Consider the following 24999-nt stretch of genomic DNA (forward strand, 5'->3'; position numbering starts at 1 on the left):
GTATTATACGTCTCAAAGAATTTTCTAAGGGCTCATCCGATGAGCTCTAACTTCCTGTCTCTTTTGATGGCTTTTTTAAAAACAAGTCTCCAACAGCACCTTCATTTTCGACTAACAGTAAGTCAAATACTTTTTTTTCTCACTTTTACGGAAACGAAGTCGCCGAATCGTTCTGTCACATTAATTCTCACTTCGTTGTTGCTTCGGCAAGGAATCGCTGTTTCGTATGCGAATAAATGTATCAAAGAATCTCAACACTCGAGGCGCATGAATACTCCTTAACGATTTTAGATTTTTAAATAATTTTGAAACAGCCTGTAAGAAGAAATTTGCATCATGAACGGTGATGCGAACAATATGTAAATGTGAATAATCGGCACTTGTATATGACACGAAGATTATAAATATTAATACGAGTTTTGATTTATATTCTTGCTGGACCAATAAAACATGGAAGCTGAGTGCGTACCACGATCACGATAGTAATTACCACATCTCTCGTTGATAATTCACATGCGTATGAACGTTTCGAAAATATCCTTGCTTTGTTAGGATAATAGTTACAAGTTACGAGTTGAATATTGCATGACATTATGATACGGGACGAGATGTGAGATGATTTAACAAGTGAAAAAAATCCAGTTGGAATCGTTTCCTGCTCTTTGCAATAAAGTTGCTTGCGTCGGGATTTCATACTTTTCGATCGATAATCTATTGACAACACAAACGAAATTGTTTTTGCTAGAATTTTCATTTTTTTGAACAATCAATCCATCGTTCAGTTGCTCCATATGGAGAAAACGAGGCCGAAGATTCTAGAAGAAAGTACTAAGTTTCTCGGGAATAGGATACACGTACTGGATTGCAGCATTAATGCGAAGCGCAGTAACAAAAATTGTTCTATCTACCATATAGTAAAAAGACCAATACCCATACCTTTTATTCAAAAGACTTAAGAGTCTCTCTATAAGCACAGTAAAAAATCTTTTCAGTCACTTCAAATGTTTATATTGTTAAGTATGCTCGAGCAACCTTAAAAAAAAACTATGTGTAAGGTAAAATGCCACACGTATTCGGTGTATATTTGTGTATTTATCATAGAATTTATTATGCTGACAGTCAAAATTTGTGAGTCTGACATGACGAATAAAGCTCGAAAACAAAACGAAATGCAGTTCTCACGTGCACCACTTTTTGCAATCCACTTAAAATTGTTAAGTATTCAAGGGACAAAAAATAGCCAAGTTCAAAAATCACTATGCTGTTTGTAACCGGTGCCTAAATATTTTGAAAATTCTTGAAAAAAGATATATTGGTAATGGAACGTAAATCGATTAATAAATTATTACTAACTGCGAAATTATAATATTCGTTGCTATTAATGACAAGAGGACAGACTCGTGAAATGTCATGGTTGTCGGAATAATGGATGGAAAGTCAATTGAATTAATTTCACGTAAAGTCGTTTGGTTGGTGTCACCGAAACAGCCAAAATCGTCGAACAATTTCGTCGCTATCCCCGTTTCCAATAACCATTGTGATCTCTGTCATCAATCTCACTCCTCCTCTTCCGCCCGTTCGGTGATGCTCTGTTCACGTATGATATATATTAGGAGAAAACACATGTCGACCACAGCACGAATGACCCAAGCCATCATTCGACCACCCTCTATATCGTCGTCCTATACTATACAGTCCGAAAGTGCTTAACCCGGTGTGTCCACGCTCGCACCCTCAGCTTCCTCCACGTTGCACGAACCGCGTTGAGGTTCGATCGTCCCCAATATCTCTTTCTTTTCCTCCTTTCTCGTCGAGAGGTCGCGAAATAAAATTGGTCTTCTCTCGTGAAGTATGTCCACCCGGTCGTCCTGAAACCCCCAATGTAATCAGAACCTACGTCGAAGTATCCTGATGTCAACTATATATCTTAGCACGTAAGGGATGTCCTGAAAAGTGGAACGATTTTTCATCGGATCTGGGTAGATCACCGAGTCTCAAAGAAAAATGTCTTGAACCATTTTTCTCCACGTTGCGTCGTTGCTGAGATATCAATTCGTTGATAAAACGAGAATTGTGGTGGTGTCTGATGCGAGGGGCGTGGCGCGCCCCCCACCACAGCTTGCGGAGACGCACGGGTTCTCCGGATTGGTTGGCGTTGCTTGATCGATGGCTCGATAACTGAGAATCATTATTTTTTCCCTTCGGGATCTCAAAATCTACAAGCCTTTTTAATTAAGTCCTCGGATTTTCGGACACTCTTTATACAGATGCAAAAGAAAGAGTCTTCGTGTTCGTTCACGTCGTTTTATCTACGTGAGAATGTTAAAGTAGCGCAAAGCTCGTGCAAGTTAGAATGAGAAGGGTAGCTTTGAAAAAGTGAAGGTACGAGGAAGGGGTTGACAGAGGGAGGGAAGGAGAGAGAGAATGCAGGATAGAAGAGGAGAAAAAGGGGATGAAAAAGAGTGCTGGCCGATATTGCGCGACCATTCGACTCGACTTGTCGAGGCTCCGGTGTGCACACGCCAAAAGACAAACGGTCAGCAATATCCCTGGCTCCGAGTCTCTTTCACCTTTACTTCTCTGTACGACTCTCTTTTCTCCTAGGAAGATCGCGATGTTAGGGGTTACTCTATACTGGAACAAACGACGTCCCCGACCCTCTTCCCGTACACCGGAGCCATCTTTTCATTTCTTTTGTCAGAGCGTGTTGGCCGACTACCAACACCGACACTTGCGAAGAAGCTAAATCTTTATACATATATTTTATAGTGGATAGAAAAGTCGAATGATTGGCCAAATCGGACAGCGAATAAATTTTAGTCATCGGCATGTAACTCCACGAGACTGCATTCTTTTTCGAGACTGCCAATCACTGAAATCTTCAACAATAAAAAGGTTGAGAAAAAGAAAACGAAACTTACCTCGGAGAAAAATACGACTTCTACCGTCGCTCTTGCTGACTGGCATCTTCAATCAAAATAAATTGATACCCCATCCTGCGAAATTTTAATCTCGATCAATGCGCTTACAAATTGTAACAGAGCTCATCACCCGTGAAGTCCACTGAGTTATTACTCCAATCCAAAATCACGTAGAAAAATTGTCGCTGCTATCGAGACTGATCATTTTTTTAATCATGTTTTTTTTTATTGATGTTACTTTTTCCGCTACTGGCAGATTTAAAGTAGATCATGTCCTTAGTAAATAAATTTGTTGAACTTATTTTTTTGGCGAATGAAATTACAATTTGAACAGGAATCCATCACTAACAGAACCCAACATTTTATTCGTTCCTGACTAAAATACAATAGTTTTTTATGTAAAAATCGCTTTAGAGAGCTCAAAGGGAAATGGATCAAGGAAAAAGTTTAAATAAAAAGACAGAAGGCTGTGACAGGAATGGGCCGAGCCAAGAAGAAAAAAAATGCCGAAATAAGCAAATCTGAGGCTACGAGTGTTGATTTTACCAATTTCGTTCAATCTTTAACGTAATATATCTTTATTACCAGTAAGACAATCGTCTCGAATTTTTTCCCAGATCTTCATTGCTTCATTGTTATTGTGTACTTTTTCATAATAATCGCAAGAAGCGTTCATTCGTTATATGGAAAGATAAAAGATTTTTCACGTACAGTCCCTATATTCCTGTGTGTTTTTCTTCATACTTAAACACATTTATCTAAGTAACCAACAAGACGAACTCTTTAAAATTTGATACGCGTGTCAGTCGACACCCCATTTAAACTCTACGTAAATTTCAAGACTTCCTTAAGAAAATCGTTTCATGCACGAACTACCTTAACACAAAAAACAAATGAACGATTATTGATTAAAACGATATTCTTGCAATCTCAATTCGTTTAAAACGATATGATTTCTTGATATTGAAAATCCTATTTGGATTGAGCAATAAAATCCTCGTGATTATCGACAATCACATGCAAACTGGTGTCCATAAATAACGGTATATCGGTAGAACGATACGGAGCTTCATTCGTCAAGCACGTTATTAATAGCGAGGCAGACAGGTAGATAAGACGGCAGGAGAGAGAAATAAGAGAGAATGAAGAGTAAGAGAGAAGAAGAACGAGACAAGCTGGCTGGTGAGTAATGAGATTGCGTTAGATTGGATGTGCCGTTCGGTTGCTTCAGGGCTCTGAGTATGAAGTCTCATTGGTTATCCCTCGAGCTTTCCTCGTCGTTGTATACACATATTCATATATACACCAGATAAATGATGTTCCACCAGCTTGATTAATTAACTCACGTTCGGCTTTCTTCGTGTATAACGCTCCCAAAGATCTTCGTCATCCTGATATACACAGCGGAGACATTGATAGTTACGTCGAGAAGGTGAGAATCATGAGAAGAATCAGTTTAAACCCAACTAACTGTTAAGTCTAAATTCACTTCTATTATTTCTCATCGATATTATGTAGATCGTAGAAGGGATAAAATGATTTTTCACCATGTCCATGAATTAGCTTTGAAACTGAACGTTCATCGTAGAAGCTCGAGATAGTGGACTCTCAGGGAGTTGAATATCCCAATTGGGAGCGAAAGGGGAAAGGAAAATCGATGATGACTTCGATGCTGCTGATATGTAAGGTAATTGAAGGATGCGTTTTTTTGGTATCCGCAGCGGAAGAGAAGGAAAAGTATATAAAAAAAGCATAACGGGAAAACAGGGTGGGTCGTTGGGAACGTGACACACGAGGCACACGCGTAAATTGATGTACTTCGTTTGAGACGAAGCCGACGATCATAAATCATGATTGTACAAACCCGGCAGTACTTCGCAGTGACACGTATCAGTGAATACGATGCGGAACGATGCGTGAAGATGGAGAAAGAGAAAAGTAGAAAATATCAAACGAAGGTATGAACAAAATGGCGAAGTACGTCAGAGGGGAAAAAATAAAACTGTGGCTCTTGCTGAAATCAAGAGCAGCTTGTCAGAAGAAATTAATATACACACGGACGCATACACACGCGTGTATAGTATAATCCACATAAATAATTAAGATAAGGGCTCAACCCTCGCTATTTAAAGAGGTGAAACTTGAAGCTCAACGTCATTTTGTAAGCCACGCTTCGGAGCTGTCTTAAGCCGATCCGATCTCAAGTACTCTCGCGTCACTAACTGATTCCGAAATGCTAAGTGTCGTTCTATCTGATCGCCGAGGAAGCAGCTCATTAATCATTCCACCCTTAATAACTCTCCGCTCGCGCGAGCGTACGTGACGAGGGACGAACGGCCGGAGAGGACTGATTTTCGGTACATTTATTATTGATGAGCCTCGGTTCGAACATCCGCGGATCGCTCGAATGAGAATTCGAGCGAAGGCTCCGGGGCAGCCGTCCCTTGCGACACGGACCTTAAAAATAAATCGTACACACATGCTCGCGAGATGAGAGGTCGAGGCATCACCAGGGTCCGCGTGTATTATTCTTATTGCCAGATGAATGAATGCGATTACAGAATAAATTTGAAAAAAAAATCAACGAACAAAGTATCCAATGAATAATAATAATCCAACGAAACGGACGCTCATTTTATACAGCGCCAAAAAATTAATATCCGTGTTTAAACCTCCTACAATATCGCACAAAAAAGTTCACCCTCACCCTCGCAGAATCAGCTGATTTTTTCACCAACCCGAAGGACGGTCGCCGATAGAACCACTTTAATGGGGATCCTTTTTCTCCAACCCCTTTCTCTTTATCCACAAAACTTCGTTATATTCTCCCTCGATATTTTTATATGCTACGATAACAGCGGGCATTTTCGCGGCCCCGAGTTAACGGCACACACTCATTTTCGAGAGTGTGCGAAGCTCTCATTCTCTCTTGTGTGCTCTGGCAAGTTTATCGGTCGGGAAAAGAAATTGTTGCCAACGCGGGAGTTATGGTAATTTTTTACCTTTTTTAAAGGAGATAAAAGTATCGGTATTTCCTTTCTCCTTCGCTTCGTACCTTGTTTTGAAACATATTTTTGCATATTAAAGACGAAATAATCATTTTTATAGTGAAAATATTTCGGAAAATTTGGAATTTTTATTACATCGCCGTTTAAAAATGTAATAATAGATATTTATTTTCCATAAAATATGAAAATAATGAAAAAGGGAAGAAAAGTACATCGGCTGGACAACTATGTTGCTCGACTTTCACCGAGTTTCAAAATAAATTATAAAAGTTATTAAACGATTAACATGAAACGACGTCCGGTGAAACCGCGAATAATTCGATGGAACGATTTCATTTGAAACACACGTAATGACGATAATTAACAGGTGGGTTGGACTCGTTGGAAGATTCATGAAAATCACACGAGAGAGTGGCCGCGTTCGCTGATCGTATACTTCGATACACCTGCGTCCGCGTAATTATAACTTTTAATACCTTTTCCCATTTATTTTGTATCGTGTCTGAAAACTCGTTCGAGCAGGTACGAATATTATTCCCATTTGTCGTTCTCTCAAGGTTTAACAACGGAAGAAAAACATTAGCGAAAATCCATGAAATATTCACTCGAGTCTTCATCCTTTTCTATAACCCCATTCATCTCCTTCTAGTATTTTTTAGTTTCCTTTACTATTCGTCCAACGTAAATATTCGTAGGCCAAAATCTCCTCTGACAGCGTCCGAGTACACCTTTTCCGTCCGTTCTCTTTCAGGTTCGTTATTCCTGAATGCGAGTGCACACAACTATGAAATGAATATGAATCACGCGTGCGCGTTGTTCTCGCTGCTCACACTATTCTGTGTACAAATATCCGCATAGCCTGTGCATAAAATGGAGCCAACACGTATATGCGGAGTAGATGGTGGGCCACTTAATTATCCGCGAGGCCAATTAGGCGGCCACTAATGGAGTCCTGCGGTGAGATATGGCCGAGCGAGCGAGAGAGAGAGAGCAAGTTAACGGGGGTGTACCGGAGGAACTGAGGGTGGCCCTCATCGCGCCTCATTAACTATCCATCAGCGCCACACGTTTTACGCTCTTCCTCTCTCTCGACCTCTTCTCACTCTTTCCGTCTCTTTCCCGGTCTCTGACGTCCTGCAATTGTTCATCCGACCCCAGGACCCTGTCAGCGTTAATTTATTAGAGCCACGACATTAAATATAATTTTATCATGTAGCCCCTGAACGGGGTAAGTATATACAGGAGCCGAGCTAATAATTGTTTCGCTCACCAATTATCTCCACCCTCGTGCCCTCGAAAAACAAAGTTCGTCGGGTCATCGAATTCTGGATAGCGGGATGGCTAATCCGATCAATCAAAATTGAAATTGAAACGTTGCTCCATGAGAAAATGGTTTGTTCATGAAGTTACAAATATCTGGGGAGCATTTTTCCAATATCTCATTCCGAATTTGATGGATGAAAGCCCTTTTTGGCTGCACCGGAATTACTCTCAGTCTATTCGATGTCAAAACAAAGTGAAGTTTTATAAAATTACTCAATCTGTGCACAAGGGAGCGGTGAGTGAAGAAAAACTTTTCAGAACCAAGCGTTTACAATGAAATTTTTAAAAAACCGAGAAAACCTCTTGAGCTGCACATTTATTTAGAGATACTCTGTTCGTCATCGCGTTGCCGAATATTCGAGTCACTCTGTATATGCATTTTCGGCAATGTACGTTCGTAAAAGTCTCGCAAAGGGAGAGTAATGAAGTTTTTTCCGAACGAGCGGCACTACCTGAAAAATCGAGGAGCAACATTTTTTCCCCACGTTCTTCGATGTTTCCACGGGCTTTTAATACGCTTCTGTTTTTATTTTTTTTTTCTGCAGGGTCAATGTAATATGATAAAAAAATCATTTGGCCACCGCGAAAGGGGCTTTTAGTTGATGCAACATTCAATAAACCAGCGCTCTCCTCTTTAATTACGTTAGAGGATATTTTTCTTCAGTCAAAGGCTGACCTTTTGATGGTCCTTTATTGGAAAAATGCAATGCCACTTTCCACTGGGAATTATGAACGTCTGCACCAATCATCAATAGCTGCAAAAATCCCGAAAACCAAACAAACCAAAAGAAAATAAAGGAGCTTAAATTCCCATGATCCTAAATAGTGCACGAGCAATTGTGAAATGTCGAACAACTCTTCAACTTTCACACATTCATTATTTCGTTAAGAGATTCGGTATTAAAATGATCACAAGATTCAGCACGTCGATTCGTAGAGCCCGCTCTCAAAATATAGAGCGGAATTCGGTCCCTGATGATTCGCACTGCTCAAAAACCGGTGGAGTCCTGAATCCAGTCGGAAGGTCCGATGGACTAATTTTTCAGCTGATGAAATTCATGTCGAATTTCAACGACAAGTTCGAACATCCGTGTACACCGTTAGTTGTACATGGCGTGTTTGTCAATGGCATTTCGTGTCACACTAGTTTCGTTTAGCGAGTAAATTCGACGGAATTAATTAACGTACGCGTTACATACGCGATACGCGTTCAGGAAGCCAAAATTCTGCGATAAACTTTCCCGTTAACGGTCCAAAGTGTACATAATGTCGAGAGCCGCCATTTGTACCGATGTGTGCGCGCGGATGTGACAGTCCTGACGAACTTCGTTTATTAATGATTCAACACATGAGAGTATGTGTTGATGTTTGCTGTTATATCGAACCGAGACGCAATGTGGTGACGTTATTTTCTGAGAGAATCTATATAATTCAAGAGTTGTAATTGAAATCATATTCCTTCGAAAAGACATCGACATTTAGTCGTTTTCAGGTTCGTCGCAATCGAACGTTATTCACAAAAAAAAAGCATAGCTCAATAAAATCTGCTTCATAGAAAATTTTAATTAGCTACCAATCCAAATGGATCTCAGGCAACTTTTTGACTCTATGAAACAGTATCAATGTCCTCAAAGTTTCCTCTGATCGAGTTTCCATGAAAAGATCAATAAATATGTGATGATTCTCGCTTCTCTCCAGTCCCATCCAATTGTATATCAATTTACAGGAATATTTTTGCTTCCCTTCCACTCTCTTTATCTCATCTCTCTGCTGCTTGCAAAACAATAATTCGGCGTATATTTCACGTCACAAATTGATCAGTCGTATAGGTACGTTCGTATTGATGAAAAAATCGAAGCTTTCGAGGATATGTGCCTCGAGCTCAACTTTGTCTCGCTCTTCCTCTCTCTTTTCCATCAGCGCATAGTCGTGAAAGAGAAATCCAGCGCTTGTGATGATACAGCTGCAAGTGATCACGTACTAATTACATTTTCACCTCGTTCTCGTGCATATCTCTCCCTGTGTCTCGATATATATTTTGCTCGACTGTTTGTTTGCGGCAGAAGAGGTGCCCGATCGCTTTGTCGCGAAGCCCGGAGTCTCGTGTTTTGTGTTTCCGTCATGTGTACACCGGGCGAATCGAGTACGAGAGAGGAAAAGGGAAACGTGCACTCGTGATATCCCATAGGTATGTTTATGGTTAAAGAAAGGCACTGAAGCAGAATCAAACGGGGCATAAAAATGGAGTTTTTAAAAAATAGTTTGCGTTTTTATCGCCAAATAAATGAGTCGAATGGACGAAAATGGTTAGTGATTCTGAAGAAGTTTCTCTTTGGCCCAGTGCTCCATTTAATCTCATCTTTTCCTATACAGGATTGGTCTTTGAATCGATTTTTATATTATCGCCGAATCTCCCTTAAGACATGACGCTGAAGTTTCCAACGTTGGAGTCCAACGAAATGAACGAAAAAAACGTTTGTAATTCACCAATTTTTTATTTCACGAATCGTTGGTGCAGCTTGAAAAACTACGAATCGCAAATTTGGCAGGGAACAAAATAGGAGAATTACCGGAATTATTGGAGAGTTTTTTTCGATCATTTCGTTGGACTCCAACGTTGGAAACTTCAGCGTCATCCTGCAGACCTGTGTCAAACTACTATTCGATATATTAAGTCATATGTGCCCTTGTACGTGGAGGCTGTTGGAGCGTTGATACAGGTCACGAAAAGTGGGATAACATAACCAAGCAGTGCGATGGAACCTCTTTTTTTCGCAGGCCGGGAGGGTCAGAGTGAGAAAAACAATGAAAGCGTCAAAAACCGAATATCCGTACAAGCACGAAATCTTGATACCAGAATCGAACGGAGTTTTTTCGGAAAATGATCCAGGATATATTGTAATGATGCGGCGAAAACAACTGGAAGAAAAATCCGACATCGGACGCGACCCTTTGACAGCAAGTTAGGCATTTTGATAGGCGGGATTACTCAATAAAAGTGTAGCAACATTGAAATGGATTCTTTATTTTTAGTTTTCAACCCTCTGGTCAAGTACTGTGGATGACGTCAGAGAATATTTGAGTGAGTGCGCATGCAAATTGGAGAATAACCAAAAAGAACAGCAAATATATCTCGTCGAGACGCGAGTTTTCTTTCCGGTGTATTTCTCGTTTGGGCTTATGCAAAACGCGTTGAAATTGCGAGCACCGACGTGAGTTACGATCCTGCAGACGCATACACGTATATACATGAGACCATAGATTACATATATGTCTATATGTGTGTGAGATAAAAATGAAATGGGGATAAAAAAGAAATAAAAAGAGGACTCTGCGATGACACGAACGAGAGCGGTTGGTCACAGCGACGTTACCCTTGTGTATAAGGGATCAAGAGCTAAAAAGAATGCCTTTTGAGAATGGCATCTCTCTGCGTCGCGAGACGTCTCGACCGGGCATCCCGGATATGTAACCAGAGGCTACAAACTCTCGCCTACAAAGTGCAGCAGTCATACTGCACCAGAGCACACGCACGTAAAGTAAAAAAGGACGAGAACTCTGCGAGCGTTTGAGCAGTGTGGCCAACAATGAAATAAAACGTTTCGTGCATAAATAATTGGATTCGTCTGGAAATGCTTTTTAATTTGCATTTTAATTATACACAAATGGGCAATGGTGGGGTGTATACAGAAAACGAGAGGGAGGAGAGAGGGAAAGGGATTGAGAAGAGTCTCACTCGTGCCCTTGGCACGCGCATACATTTTAATGACCCGCATAGAGCTTTTGCAAAATATAAATATGTATAGATTGGAAAAAAAGAGAAAGAGAGAGAGGAGACGTCGCCCTCGGCACTGTCGACATTTCCCATATTCATAATTTAACATTCACGCCCGAGGCTACTCAAAACATTCGATATACGAGGATATATACATGTAAATAGATATAGATATATATCATGAGCATATTACGTGCTCCCTAAAGTGCACTCGACTACGTACCCCCCCATTGTAAAATTATAATTGCTTTTTCATACCCCATCTCCCGCTCACGTATTTTACGTGAAACAAAAAAATGTCCGCAGCCCTTTCGTAATAGAATATGAAAAAGGGTGAAAGTGCAAAAAACAGGGTGAAACTGTGAAATAATGGTGATACGTTGAAACGACGAGATTATGATTCCGATGCTTCGGATCGTTTTGAAAAGCATTATATGGGTAAAAGGGAACGGGACATTGTGATAAACGATAGATAATACAAATGTGTTTACGTGAGTCGCGAGATGACGGAACCGCAGAATGGTTTCGTGGCTTCGTATGAGCGCGCATCGCTTCTCGCATCCGTTTTACTCATCCTCCATTTTGTATATTTACACATTTGTATATGTGCATATTCATGGAGGATGGTTAGACTATTTATCGCTATCCTTTATGGACTTTCGCGCATTTATGATGGCGGTGCCATCAGCACAACTCATCGAATTCTCTCTCACTCTGCTTCTCTTTATAGTTACTCCTTCTCTCCCTCTCTTTCTCTCTCTTTATCTGGACTGACTCGAACCATCGCTGGAAGCGACCGGAACATCGGGAACGGCCCAACGACACGATAATATCCCGTATCAGACATAACTGCATATTGATTCTCTGGGGAGAGGAACTGGCTGCTGTAGGGGGTTGCTCTCGTCCTCTGACAAGGAAAACGTAAACGTATGTGGCACGCTACCTCTTCATTTCTACAACTATCCCTCTCCCTTTCGATATCCCTTCTCACTCTTTCTCTCTCTCTCTTTTAAACATCCTATGTATGCATCACCCCACACAGATACACGTATTACCTCGTCGAATGTGCAAGTCGATCCTCCATCCTGATGTACCCATAGACATAACGCGATCCCAATGAGAAGTGACGAGTTGGAAACTTCAAATTTTCACGTTGTGTCCTGATACATTTTGAGTTACGCTTCTCGTATTTTCTTTGCGGCATGGTCATGGTCTATTGCCCAAGTAAAAGGTACTCGTTGGCTGTTTGTCGCCACAATTCCCCGTATCTAAGATAACGACAGGTGTAGCAACTTTTCCTTCAACAACGTGCAGCTTCAACGCTTTTGACAATTTAAAAGAAATTTGTCACTCCATTTTATTAATCCTGAAGAATGACGCGATAAAAAATGTTCTTACCCCAACTGAACAGACGAGAAAAATGGGAGCTCGTTGGTGAAAGTACTATTATTGATGTTTGGAAGCTTTCGGAGATTTTGAAGCCAATTTGCCTGCTCACCAAAGGCGATTTAGCTTGTCAAGAAACAACGATGAAAAGTGCCTGAAGCCTCGAGCAACGTTCCGGTACGGTTGAACGGCGATGGACCGGGTATTACGATCCCTTCGCAATGGCCCTTTATGTGAAACTGCCGAATAAGATCTGGGCAGAGGTTTTCCTTGGATTTGCCCGTTATAACAAGGCGAAATCGTTGAAAGACGTTCGCTTGAACCAATATTTGGAGATACAAACTGCAATTTCACAGATCCTCTTTATCCCTTTGACTTGGAGCGAACGTGCAAACGTCCCCTCACTTTTTGGCAGGCCTATCGAACACTTACACATCTATAAATATCTGTTTGTTAGTTTAAATGGAGAAGCACAACATCGCCTTTCACTTCGAGTCCCTTCAGAGGAATTGGCAAACTTTGGCTTTCGCAAAATGGCGCTACGGGTGCTCGAAGACACAAATGTTTGAGTTCTGTTCTGGCCAACATATAGCTCTGCCTCGTTTACTTCACGCTCTGTTATACCGGTGTCGAGAATTTTCAATTCCATCGCTCACCCATACGTAAACGTGCACACATTCATCGAAAGGGCGCTTGCGCAAATGCCCCCAGGGTTCTGTACACCCCGCCCGGATTCGCACACCGAATGAACGACGAGTGGCAAGAGTGACGTGCCGCGTTTTCTCGATGACAGCCAGAAAAGATTGAGCCGACAGAGCTCTTGAGCACAGAAAATATGGAAGAGAAAAGCAGAAAAAACGAGAGCCCAGAAATTGATTTGCCGACGAACGTCGCATGGCTGAAGTGTATAAAAAATTACGTCACGAGTTGAATGTTGCTCTTTGGCAAACACTGCAGGAGGTTGAATCTTGTTTTTCTTTCATGAATTAATATATCTTTTTATCATTGAAAAATGAGAATGGTGCGAAAAAAATAAACCAGTTTCAACGAGGGTGTAATTTACTGGTAGTGAATGTCGGCTAATGACAGAGCGTACAAATTTATTGTCCGTCTGATCAAACGTTTGCACTGGAAATACTTATCACTCGAGTGAGATTAGAAAAGTGGAGTTGCTCGGGTTAATAAATTCAGTGTTGTTTTGATCGAGTTAGCCGATAAGAGTCAGGCACTGGAAGCCATTTTATTGCAAACCGTGAATAATGTTCCCGGGTGAGTGACGGCCGGATTAATTCAGTCGTCGTCTTTCAGGCGTTTCAATTGATTTTTCTATTATCGCTGTAGCGTTGATGTTCTCAGAAGCTGCTCATCTTCACCGGGAAAGGGAAGATCTCTATTCGAAACTTGGCAACTCCCATGCCTCCCTTTCTCTTCCTCTCCCCGTCGTCTCTTTCATTGGCGTGCAAAGGAAATTGAAGTTATGGCTAACTAAGCTGTCACGTCGCAGCGGGAAAGCACTCGCTCCAAGTGTTGAGCGAGAGGAAAGCCGTTTTCCACGGAGACCGAAGGAGCAGAGTTGCGGAACACGAACACAAGATAAAATCTCTGTTCAGTGGGAGTCGATGAGATCGCGCACACTTGGCCATGTGTGCGCGTAGTATACGTATTCGTGAAGGAGTCCCATACCATCCGGTTCTCTTTCTCTCTCCTCGTAACGACGGCATACCTGAGGATGACAGCCGTCGACGAAGAAAACGAGATCCTTTGATCAAGATTCTTTAATTTTTCATCGCAAATTCTACGAGCGCTGGAGTCTGGAAGAACCACCGATGCCATCACCACCAAACATGCCATCAACGGAGTTAGCATATACAGCCTGCGCATTTCCAAGTAGAAGCCTGAAACGCCGTGTGCCATGACCCCGTGGGAAACTCACACCATCCGCGTCGACTGGTGAATTGATCGTTTTTTTTTTTCAGTGAACCGCGACCACCCGTCAATCATCCCTTTTTCAATTAAGTTTAGGGGCAATCTTATATTTTTCATGCGGTGTTAAAAACCGAGGAAAAATACGATTATTTCAAAAATGTTGACGCGCTATTCGTACAAAAGTTATTTCGATTACTTTGAAAATTCGGAATAACATAATGCTGCATGAGACGTCAACGGAGCTCTGCAGAACAGGAGTCGAAGAGGAGTAACTTGGAGCATTCGGGATATCCCATAAACGCGATGGTAAAGCGAAGCTCGAGGAAGCTGCTGCCACCCAAAGCCCGTATCAGCCTTTTTCAAAGGTTATATCTGACAAGAGAAAAAATTGATAAGCTGCATCCACCGAGGCTTGTGGGCCAAAAGCACTTTAGTGGCTCGCATTACTTTCACACATTGTGTCTAAGCAGGAGCCGAAGAAGCATCAGAAGGGATGGGGAACTACCCGTTTGGGATGGAAAAGTATCACTCTCAGGATCGGGAGACACATGGAAGTGAGGAGCATGAGACGCTGTAAATGGCAGCAGAAGCCAGCTACCAGCCACACGAGGATTGGGTCAGAAGGAAAAGAATAGAAAGGGGCAAAGAAGGCAGAGGAAGCTTGATATACCGATCCTGTTGTCTCCTAGAAATATAAGCAAAGGATATCGACGCCTGAGCGCGTTGCGGGTAAGAGGATATGTGTTTGGGGACGTGCAATAACAACGACAACGTCGAAGAAAGATGAAGAAGGAAATGATGGTGACGGAAAAAAGAAGAGGAAGACGAGAAGAGTGCGCTTTGGTAGGGATCTCGAGTGCTCTTGGTGATGTCTCTTATAAAATAGAATATGAAACTATATGTTCGCAAGAGTGGTTTAAAAATACACCCCTGCGGCGCTGAGGAGCATTAGGCTCACTTCGTTACGATGATGGCCATGAGATACGACAGCCGAGAGGCTGAGCACACGAAACACCAGCAGGTTTCCTCTCTTTGCTCCACAAAGACTGGTTCGTGTATGTATCCACGGAGCTCTTCTCGCCTGCGGTTGCGTGCCGCCTTCGGTGGAAAGTCTGGACGACTTCTCAGACTCTCGTTGTCAGACCCTCTTTCTCTCGTGCACTGAGCCCCGGTGTATTCTCTGCTGGGAAACGTAACGAGTAAGAGAGACAAGGAGGATTAAGGAGAATCGTTGTACCGGCCTCGAGACAGCGCGTCTTCATTGCTGGCATGCGGCACGACAGCCCTTCTCAATTAGTACGTCAGTCCTCCTTCTTTCACTTGGGTTTCGCGCGGTTAAATGAATTTGCTTGTTCTACCGTTATGGCGGAGAACTAAGATGACGTTACGAAAGCTACAGCGTGACTTCTGCATTGGTGTAAGATCCCCTCTTTGTCACAGAAATCATCGTGATCTCGATAAGACGCATCTTCAAGTTTTCATCGTCCCTCACAGAAAAGCAGTAGCGAGAAATGCATCTGAATTCTGAACATGGCATAGCTGCAGGAATGAGCGTGGAATGACTCGGATTTACCAGTTTAGCCAGCACGCTCCAACAATAGTATAAATGCAGTTGCGTTGGCGAAGAACTGACGGGGTTGTAGTACGCGCATAGCCAGAAACACAAGGGAGAAAGAGGCATTTGGCCCCCGGACATAATTCAAGGCGCATTACGTGCTACCGGCCCTACAGAGTAACAAGCCCAGTCTGGTGTGTAGTAATATTAGCTGTGGACACTGCATTGTCGTGCGCGACGAGGTTACTGCGGTCTCCTTGCTAGCGGCTTTTGCGGAGCTTTGTAATTAATCCGGTGTGCGAAGCCGCTTGGCTGCATCTACACCGTCACAGCACCTACAACAACCTACAAGCCCAACTACCAGCTTCAGCATCGCTATAACCCTTGTGCTACGTGTCTTACCGGTTGTAGGCTAGCCACAGTTACTGTTACATTATTGCAACAGAGTGTATCTATGTTTCTGGTATCGGTGGAGTGAATGAGGGCGAACAACAGAGGGAGAGAATGCCGAGAGAGGGTTTTGTGATACCTGCGGGCCGCACAGATTCATAGTGCTTAGAGCTTGTGGCCGACATTAGTGGTCCCACCAGCCAACCTCCGTTACCCACGTTTGTCCCAAGTGAACCCTATTCTCCCGTGTGCCCCTCGATCTTCCTGGACTTCAATGCCCTCCTCCTCCACTCGCCCTTGCTTCTCACACCCTCTACCTTTGGACTATAGAATCAGGACACACCTATGCATAGACCAACAGCTACGAGCCTTCGTACGATTTGCCCTCGCAACCCACTGCAGCCCATTGTCCATTTTCACTGTTATAGAGAACCCTGTTATGATCATACATATTACGTGCGTATGTACCTACCACCATCGCCCATTATTGCCAGAACAGTTATTACCACCATATACAGACACCTGCGACCGATGTTATTAAATCCCACATGCAACTAACCCTTTGCTAGAAGCACAGTCGTCTTGTATCCTCGGGCTCCGTTATCATGGCATTGTCCAGCGTTTGCTTCCCCATTCAAAGGGATTTCTTCCTTTCTCCAATGCACATTCAAATTTATCCGCAAGATTATCAAACGTGGATTCATTTCAATTCACTTACCCAGATTCGCTTTCATCCAATATTTAAGTGTTGAACACCCAAAAACCCAATCTCCCATGAAAATGGGAATCCCCCACAAATGTCGAAACACACATCCTCGAAATCCCGCTGAGACAAAAATCTTAGGTGTTGATTCGTCCTCTTCATGGAAATGACATTCGGTCGTGGTATGTGCTCCGTGATCCCCGCCTCTCTGTATATCCCCCATCCCATTGCTACTGAGCAGAGGGAAGAAGTCCGCCAACCACCGTGTGCGCCCGCCCTTGCCACCGGCCGTCACGGCTTCCGCCGGCGCGCTATGATAAATGACGTACTCACGGTAATTGCCTTCTAAGTTATGGCTTATAGCGCGTATGAAATATGGTATCGCTCCGCACGCAATTACTGCCCGGTTATTTATCTCGGGAGCCATGACTCCTCCACTCTCCCGTATATACCTTCGGCTTCCTGTAACCCTCTTTTGCTTCCCCTCGTCGTACCCTTCTCTCCTCCCTCTATTGCATTACCATTGCTTCTGGTTGTTTTGCTGCTGGATCTTGCGCTCTTTTTCAGATAATATTTTCACTTCAATCCTCCAGTCTCCAACTTTCACCCCGTGGCTATTCATTCAACAACTAGTTATACGAGACTGTAAAGAACTAAATATTTTTTAATATCACACAAAACCGATTTATCTTTTCTATCTAATTTCCGAGCTCAACGTTATTTATGTGGAGCAAAATTACTAATTTTTCAACACCTTCGTGGAGTCTGAGCTGCGAGCTATCTTTCGTTGAATTTAATTTAGAGCGACACTTTTCCGAAGAGCCATTTTGACACAATTAGTTTCACAGAGTACACGTGATTTTCATCAACAGTCTCGATTTTTATTCATTTCTATTGATAGATACACACGGCAATTTCTAATTAGAATTATAAATTCGCTTAGATTTTCTAGTCATTTGCCGGGCTGTCCGATTTATACAATATTTTAATCAGGAAAATACTTGGCTTTTGTGAAAACGTCACGAAACGGTCCCGAAATCATGCGAGAGCTGTCATCTGTTGAAAAATGTAGGCAGTCTCAGAAACTCGCCTTGATTTTCGTCCCCACCTTTCAGTTCAGCTCAGGAATTTCTATCTAATATACTGTCGGTAAAAACGGGATCTACACGAGTTGACTATCAGCTCGAATTACCGAGCTAGCAAGCCGACGTTGGACGGTACGTGACCGCAATGAAAGTGTACCGCTTGTCGCATGGATTTCATCACACATTTTATTTTTATTTATTGATTTTTCGGAAATGATCAATGATCAAAACAAGCGTTTGAAAAGTATTAATTGTTTCGAACAAACGATTCCGGATCGATTGACGTCTGAAAGAGTTTTATTTCGTGTTTCGTTTTTGTTTAGTTTTTTCGTCCAAAAATATTGTTGTATAAACATTATAATTAATCAAACATTCACGTACTAACGACCAACAATCGTAACAATTTAAAAAATAAAAACGAAAGTCAAAATCAAGCGGACGGTTTCATATAGTTGACTATCGGAATTACACATCTCATAAAGTAGTAACAAAAAACGGGTTCACATGAGTTATTGCTTTTTTTTTTTATTTTAAGTTTCTGTTGATTTTTTTAGTGTTTGCTTCTTTGTTGACGTACAGCATTATCCTTATTTTGGTCGTTGAAGCTGTCTTTCTTGATTACAAGTTCTGTGCCAAATGTATCCGATGAGTCTTAACATTGTCGATTTTTCAAACGTATTAATTAACGTGTGAGCCCGATCAATTTCACCGATCTCGAATTCTAACCTTATAGAAAGTCGCTTAGCGTTTACTTTCACACGAATGATGGGGAAATTAGCCCAAATAAAATGGCCTCAAGAATATTCGGAACTTCAGGTATTTATTCCTTGTTTCAATCCAATAATTCATTTCTCGAGAAAAATTTTTTGCAATATTTTCCAATACGATTTCCAACTACTGCATTAAATTAGTTCCAATGTAAACATTTTTGGCTCAAGTTTCAAACATTCCTTGCCTTTTCAATGCTTAGAATTCTATCTTCATCGCCTTATCGTTAATCATTTTATTTTTTATCCATTTACCCATATCTTTGTGGAACCTAATTTTTTCAATTGTGACTGTTTCATAGAGAATAGAAGAATTACTACTTTGCGGCATTTGCTACGAGTACATGGACACATCTGTGATGACGCCTTGTTCCCACAACTGTAAGATTGCTATCACTGGTCAGCTGATAAAATTCAAGTCACTTGCATTGATTTTGTGATAAAACATTTCAAAAGAAACAGAGATTAAATCCTGATAGGATTAAGTAAAAACATAGATTAGCTACAAAAAAAAAACAGCAAAAATTTGAATGCAACTATTTAACATAACAAAGCTACTAAGAGAATGCATTGTTTTATCACAAATTCAAAAAATGTGATTTTCATTTTGTTTTCCTATTATTACTTCTTGAATGTCCATTTGATATATCAATTTATCATGTTCAATATTTTTATCGCAAAAACTTTCACTCCAAGTTCCAACTCTTGTGTTTCTTTGTAAACTTTACTTTTTACTTTACTTTGAAATACCAGATTGTTCGTTGTGCATCAGAAAATATTTACACTTCAAAACTCAATGTCCGGCATGCTTTGAGAAAACGTTCGAGAAGGATTTGCACACAAACAGAATATTGGATGAAATTGTGACTTACTTTGGTAAAGTCCGGGAAAAACTTGCATCCTGCATTACTGATGCAAGAATAGTAGCTGTGTACGAAGATGCCAACCAGGAAGATTCGGTAGCATCTACACCGGTCAGACCGGCAAGAACGAATCAATGTCTGAAAAAAGTTTCACCAAAAATCGAGCCAGAAAAAGTTCAAGTGTTCGGAGATTCACCCAAAATTGAACCACAGCGAGTTCGCGTGTTTGAAAATTCCCCCAGAATTGAGCTCCAACAGGGTCACATGTTTGGAAATTCACCAAAAACCGCACTGGTACAAGTTCGAACTATGGAAAATTCACCCAGAGCTGAAAAAGTTCAAACGTTTGTTGCTGTGCAACAAAAAATCACTTCCAGTCCAAGCACAAGTAGCGGAACAAAAATTGCAAAAATTTTCACTCCAAAAAGCAGAAAAAGATTGGTTCCTGTTGTCACAAACGGAAAATCTGTTCCTTGTCCGGTGTGTGCCGTTGAAGTCCCAGAAGCGCATATCAACAGACATTTGGATGATTGTTTGAAGAGGGAAACTATCGGGCAGAAAGTAGCAAAGTACAAAGACTCGTCGTTTTCGTTTTTCAAATAAATTTTTGTTAACTTTGTTATATACATTGCAATTTACTGAAAAATTGATGACAAAATATATTTTTACATCTCTATAGAATCGAGCCAAAACGTAAGCCACTGCCAAAGTTGGTAGTCAGCTTAATGAAAGACGCAGAATTGCGAAAAAAAGTAAAGGAGCTAGGTTTACCAACGCAGGGTGACAGAAAAACATTAGAGGCGCGTTTTCATCGATATTTGACACTGTACAATGCTGAGTGCGACAAAAAAGAGCCAAGGGCAATTGAAGCACTGGTGAAGCAATGTGAATACGACGAGAACTTGGAGAAGAAAATGTTGAAAATGTCCCAGGTTCCAAATGTAAGTATCTGATAGTTGTGCGACTAGAAAAGAGCTATAAAACTATCTTTAATGTTGAATAAATCATTTTTCAGAGGTTGGGAGTCACAAGAAGTTGTGAACAAAACACGATTGAAGAGGCACAAAAAAAATATTGTAAGTTCGACTTCAACGTCGATGATTAATCTCAGTCGATTTAATTTATATCTATATATATTTTTTTTTTTCAGTGGAAACGAATCGCCAAAATTTTAACGATTTAATAGCATCCATAAGGGAACGTGAAAGTAAGAAGCGACCAGTTAGAAGATCCCTGATATCGAAACCAGAGATTGAAAGTCAAGAAGCTCGGTCAGAAGTGCAACCAGCTGAAAGCAATGAAACTGTTGAAACATCGAGCGCGATCGAGGATGATCCGATGTACTATTCGATCCATGCTCACGAAGCGACGTTTTATGATTCGGACTCTGAATCCTCGTGTCCATTGCAGCATTACACAAGCGACGATACTGTTAATTTTCACTCTTTTGAAATGGCAGTTTCAGAGAGCAGTCCTGAAAAAAACGTGACTTCGGGTCAATCGTGCTCCCGAACTTTTGAAGAGAATAAAAATCAATCGCAAGAATATCCGAGTCCGGAAGAAAAAGACGAACCGGACAAGAGTATTTATTCCGCTACTACAGACAACGAAACGAGCGATGAAGATTACATTCCACCTAGTCCGAACACCACTATTTCTCACACCACAAAACGCGCCAAATTTTCACTCCGAGCTAGTAATCAAGAGACAAACAATTTTATTCAATCGAACGACCAAGAGAAGGATATTTTAGCAGGACACAAATTGGCTATGTCGATTGTTCAGGATTTTACTTATGACTCGTCGAGCAACGATGCTACACACGATGGTGTTGGTACGTAAAGTTTACGAATTCGATTTTTTTTTCAATTTGATTGATTATTTTATGACATCCGAATAAATGATAAAAATTATTATTTTTTTTTTACCAATGAATGAAAAATGACTGGTCGGCGACTCGCGTTGACCGGATCCGTGTGGAACAATAAATGTTCATCTTGTGAAGAAACGAATAACTTATGCATTATTTGAGATTTAATATCGAATTTTTAAATGATCAAACAGAGACTGAAACAAAAATACTGCAGGATTCGGTAACAAAAAATGGAGACATTGAAAAAGAGGGAAGATCGAAAAGCGAGAAAGAGAATCAGGAGTCATCGATCGAGACGTCGTGCGATAAAGGAGTCAATCGACCTCTGAGAAAAAGAAAGTGTCTCCGTTTTCCAAACGTCGATAACGTGGAAAAGCCGACATTGCATGGGCAAAAACAGATTAGTAAAACGAAAATGGTGACATCGATGTCGACTATTTTTAAGGAAGAATCAGAAAAGGTTAAGGAAGAGGAACAAAGTTCATCACGACCTTCCCGAGTGGACAGCCCGTTAAAACGTCGAAGACGACGCAAAGCAGTGCCGGAAGAGATCGGAACGGTTGATCCGCCGAGACGACCTCTTCGCAAACGTCTCGTAAACTCAACGACTGCTACTAACGCTAAAAATTGATCACATTTTCCATCTCAATTATGTCCGTCCTGCTCTGCTATTTTTGTGCCTTAAAACTATGTACACGTATTTTTGTAATTCCCATTGTCAAAATTCATTCAAATGTTTGAGTGAGAATTGACGTACTTTTTTCTTTTCACTTCTTTCTTCTTTTATTTATACCAAAGAGAAACAGTCTTACTCTGTGTAAATAAATGTATTGTTAGTAGTTTTTTTACGAAGAAAATAAATGAATGTAGCTTAAACGAAATCACCATTCTCGGTCTGTTTTACAATCTCGAAAATTTCGATACCGTCTCCCAATTTTGAAAAATGATTGAAAATTAAAATATCCATAATAAAGTATAACTTGAAGATTTACGACAATTTTTCGTTTCTCCAATTGTAGAGGGATATAAAAAAGTGTTTCGAGATTCCTCCGAGTGATTTTCGACACCAGTCCTTATCAAAGATGCAGATTTTATGTTTTTATTGAATTATCCATTACAACATTGCTTCGAGTTATTATTTTTAAGTTGACAATAACTCGATCGGGTTTTTACATAATTCTGTTAATTTTTTCATACAGGTATTAAGAATAATTTAATAAGCTTTAAATTGTAACGATGAAAGGGGATTCTTTCGATAATTATTTACACGTTACTTTGGTATCGTAGCTACCGATTTTTTCCATCCTGTTTTTGACGGTAGTAATAATAATAATGTCTACTAACGTTTATTAGAGATTTGAAATGACTAACATCCTAAAAGTGCTATCACATTTATTGATTATTAATTTACGTACGTTTCTCTCAACGAGATGACGCGCAATCATATTTTTGTCAATTTTTTATGTATTTTCTTTTTCTTTTATAATACTCAAACGTAGAGTTTCATTAAGATCGTGAAATATGTTCTCGCGATTCCAAAGATTGAGAAAGTGAGAAAGAGAGATCTTTTGCAAAAGATTCACAGAATTGTTGGTGGATCAACCGCAAGGAATCAAGCCGTAAACGAGTAAATTGCTTGTTTTACTGTCTTTTGTTTTCTTCTTATTTTCGAGTGTTTGTTGTACAATTTTCCCGTATATAGCTTCGTAAATCAGGCAGCGAATTTACTATCGAACACAATACGCCAAGTATCGTAACGATCCAACGGAATTAATAGCTTTTCTGCATTCGAACGAAAAGTTGATACAAAAAATTACAAATACTTTTCAGAAGATCTATGAACGACGAAGTTTCATTTAATTCGATAACAGATAGATCGCGTAACACAGTCTTTTCAAACATACCATTTTCTATGTTTATATACTTATATATAATAAATATATATGAAGTTTTCCAGTCAACTTTTACGCGCTCGAGAATATCTTCGGCCATTTTCACTCGGACCAGTTTATTACATGTTCCACCATTCACGAGATACCTTTTAACGTGTCTATTCGAATTTTATAAATTCGAAGAAAAACACTTGAACAACTTCGCAATTTTGCTTTCAGTCTTCCGTGACGTGAAATGCCTCGTACGTATTTTTTTTTCTCTCATACAACGTATTTATATAAATATAGGCATTTATACATTTTTGTTTATTAACTACGTGATTTCTCTTTTTTTTTTTTTTTTTTTTAAACTCGTCTCAATATTCATTCTTCTGGACGTTTTCACTCGAATTTCATGAGTTCAAGACTCGATAAACGTTTAACGGTGACTGAGAGTCTAAGTTGCCTCTTGATTAAACGATATGTATTAAAGCCGTGTATTTATATATATATATATTTGAAACATTTTCACACGAGTGGTGAAAACGAACGGAATATATCGGAATAAATTTATCGAGTAGTTGGAGTGTGCACTCGAAGTAGATTATTTTCGTTCAACGCGACGAAATTTCGGTAAATCATTTGAGATATTTCAACTTTTTAACAATTTCTGAGTTGCCAAACAGACAAAGATCTTTGCACGGTTCTTCGCTGCAGATGTATTGATTTTTTGTGTTTTCTATTTTTTTTAGACATTTTCTTTTTTCGGATTTTTTTCTTTATATGCTTCAAACGAAAGTAATAAGTCGCACGGTTTTTATATTTACACACGTATATGAACAATTTAGTCAGATACAACGTTCTCGAAAATTACGTCTTTAGGAAATATATAACTATTTTGATTGACTATTTGATTAACAAAGTATGTTCTTCTTCTCGGTTTCAATGAATTCATCAGTTTCCATCATACGCTTATATTTTGCTTTTCTTTTTCGAGACATAAATAATACAGCTCTCAAGTCTTGAGAGCTTTATTCACGAACGTTTCGCAATTGTGTACTTTTTTAAGTTCTATTGTCCAGCTTCGTAACGACAAATATACATTTATATATGTTTTTATTTGATCAATTTTTCATTCCTGACTCTATCATTTTGTAAATATTTGCTAGGAATTGTTTCTCGCATGCGGACAATGAGAAATCATTTCTCTCCGGCAGATTAAGGTCGTTTGGATGCTAAATTTCATTCTCGATTTTTAGCCTTCATTAGTTGCTCCTGCTTGCTTGATTTTTTGATTTTACAGCATCAATATATTTCATCTTATTCAGAGCCAGAGCGCGTTCCCAGCTCTATTTTCCTCCTTGAAGCTCTTTCTTTCGATTTATCTCACAGGAATTTCATTCCCTCAACTCTATCACGATACAGTTTTCTTTTTGCTTTTTCTCATCACCGTTATACCTATGGAACCCCGAATTTTTCGTAACAAGTCTATTATCTCTGCAGTCGGCATATTTTCCACACTTTCGTCGTTAACCTACGAGAAAATCAAACGA

The 24999-nt window shown here is 40.3% G+C and overlaps 2 protein-coding genes and 1 long non-coding RNA gene across 4 annotated transcripts in view; 1 reads left to right on the plus strand and 2 right to left on the minus strand.

The window, feature by feature from the left end:
* Nucleotides 1-1072: 1072 nt before the first annotated feature.
* On the minus strand, nt 1073-12749 carry LOC122407593 (uncharacterized). Its single transcript, XR_006260229.1, has 4 exons — nt 12426-12749; nt 12083-12295; nt 2922-2996; nt 1073-1868 (listed from the first exon to the last, which is right to left on the minus strand). It is a non-coding gene; the product is annotated as an uncharacterized lncRNA (long non-coding RNA).
* A 5517-nt stretch (nt 12750-18266) lies between these two features.
* LOC122408172 (E3 ubiquitin-protein ligase RAD18-like) lies at nt 18267-22456 on the plus strand. Of its 2 annotated transcripts, none has more exons than XM_043414810.1 (7): nt 18267-18888; nt 19142-19220; nt 19593-20271; nt 20382-20643; nt 20718-20778; nt 20853-21536; nt 21790-21965. In XM_043414810.1, exons 1-7 carry the CDS (start codon nt 18835-18837, stop codon nt 21816-21818), a joined length of 1848 nt encoding a protein of 615 aa, XP_043270745.1. In that variant the 5' UTR covers nt 18267-18834; the 3' UTR covers nt 21819-21965. The 2 variants fall into 2 exon arrangements, with proteins under 2 accessions (XP_043270745.1, XP_043270744.1); XM_043414809.1 differs by having other exon boundaries at nt 18281-18888; nt 21767-22456.
* A 192-nt stretch (nt 22457-22648) lies between these two features.
* The window catches only part of LOC122408169 (uncharacterized), a 100213-nt gene continuing 97862 nt past the window's right edge, over nt 22649-24999 (minus strand). Inside the window, exon 12 of the mRNA XM_043414801.1 lies at nt 22649-24980. Coding sequence (XP_043270736.1) covers nt 24861-24980 — 120 coding nt within the window. The 3' untranslated portion in view covers nt 22649-24860. The remainder of the gene's footprint in view (nt 24981-24999) is intronic.

Source organism: Venturia canescens, chromosome 3 (assembly GCF_019457755.1).
Source record: "Venturia canescens isolate UGA chromosome 3, ASM1945775v1, whole genome shotgun sequence".
Classification (NCBI taxonomy): Eukaryota; Metazoa; Arthropoda; class Insecta; order Hymenoptera; family Ichneumonidae; genus Venturia; species Venturia canescens.

What these genes read in the sequence shown, in the direction of transcription:
- LOC122408172 (XM_043414809.1), top strand. Translation starts at nt 18,835, where the DNA reads ATGATGGGGAAATTAGCCCAAATAAAATGGCCTCAAGAATATTCGGAA. An exon ending in GACGCCTTGTTCCCACAACT is followed by an intron (nt 19,221 to 19,592) that starts GTAAGATTGCTA and finishes TTGAAATACCAG; the next exon opens with ATTGTTCGTTGTGCATCAGA. An exon ending in ATCGGGCAGAAAGTAGCAAA is followed by an intron (nt 20,272 to 20,381) that starts GTACAAAGACTC and finishes ACATCTCTATAG; the next exon opens with AATCGAGCCAAAACGTAAGC.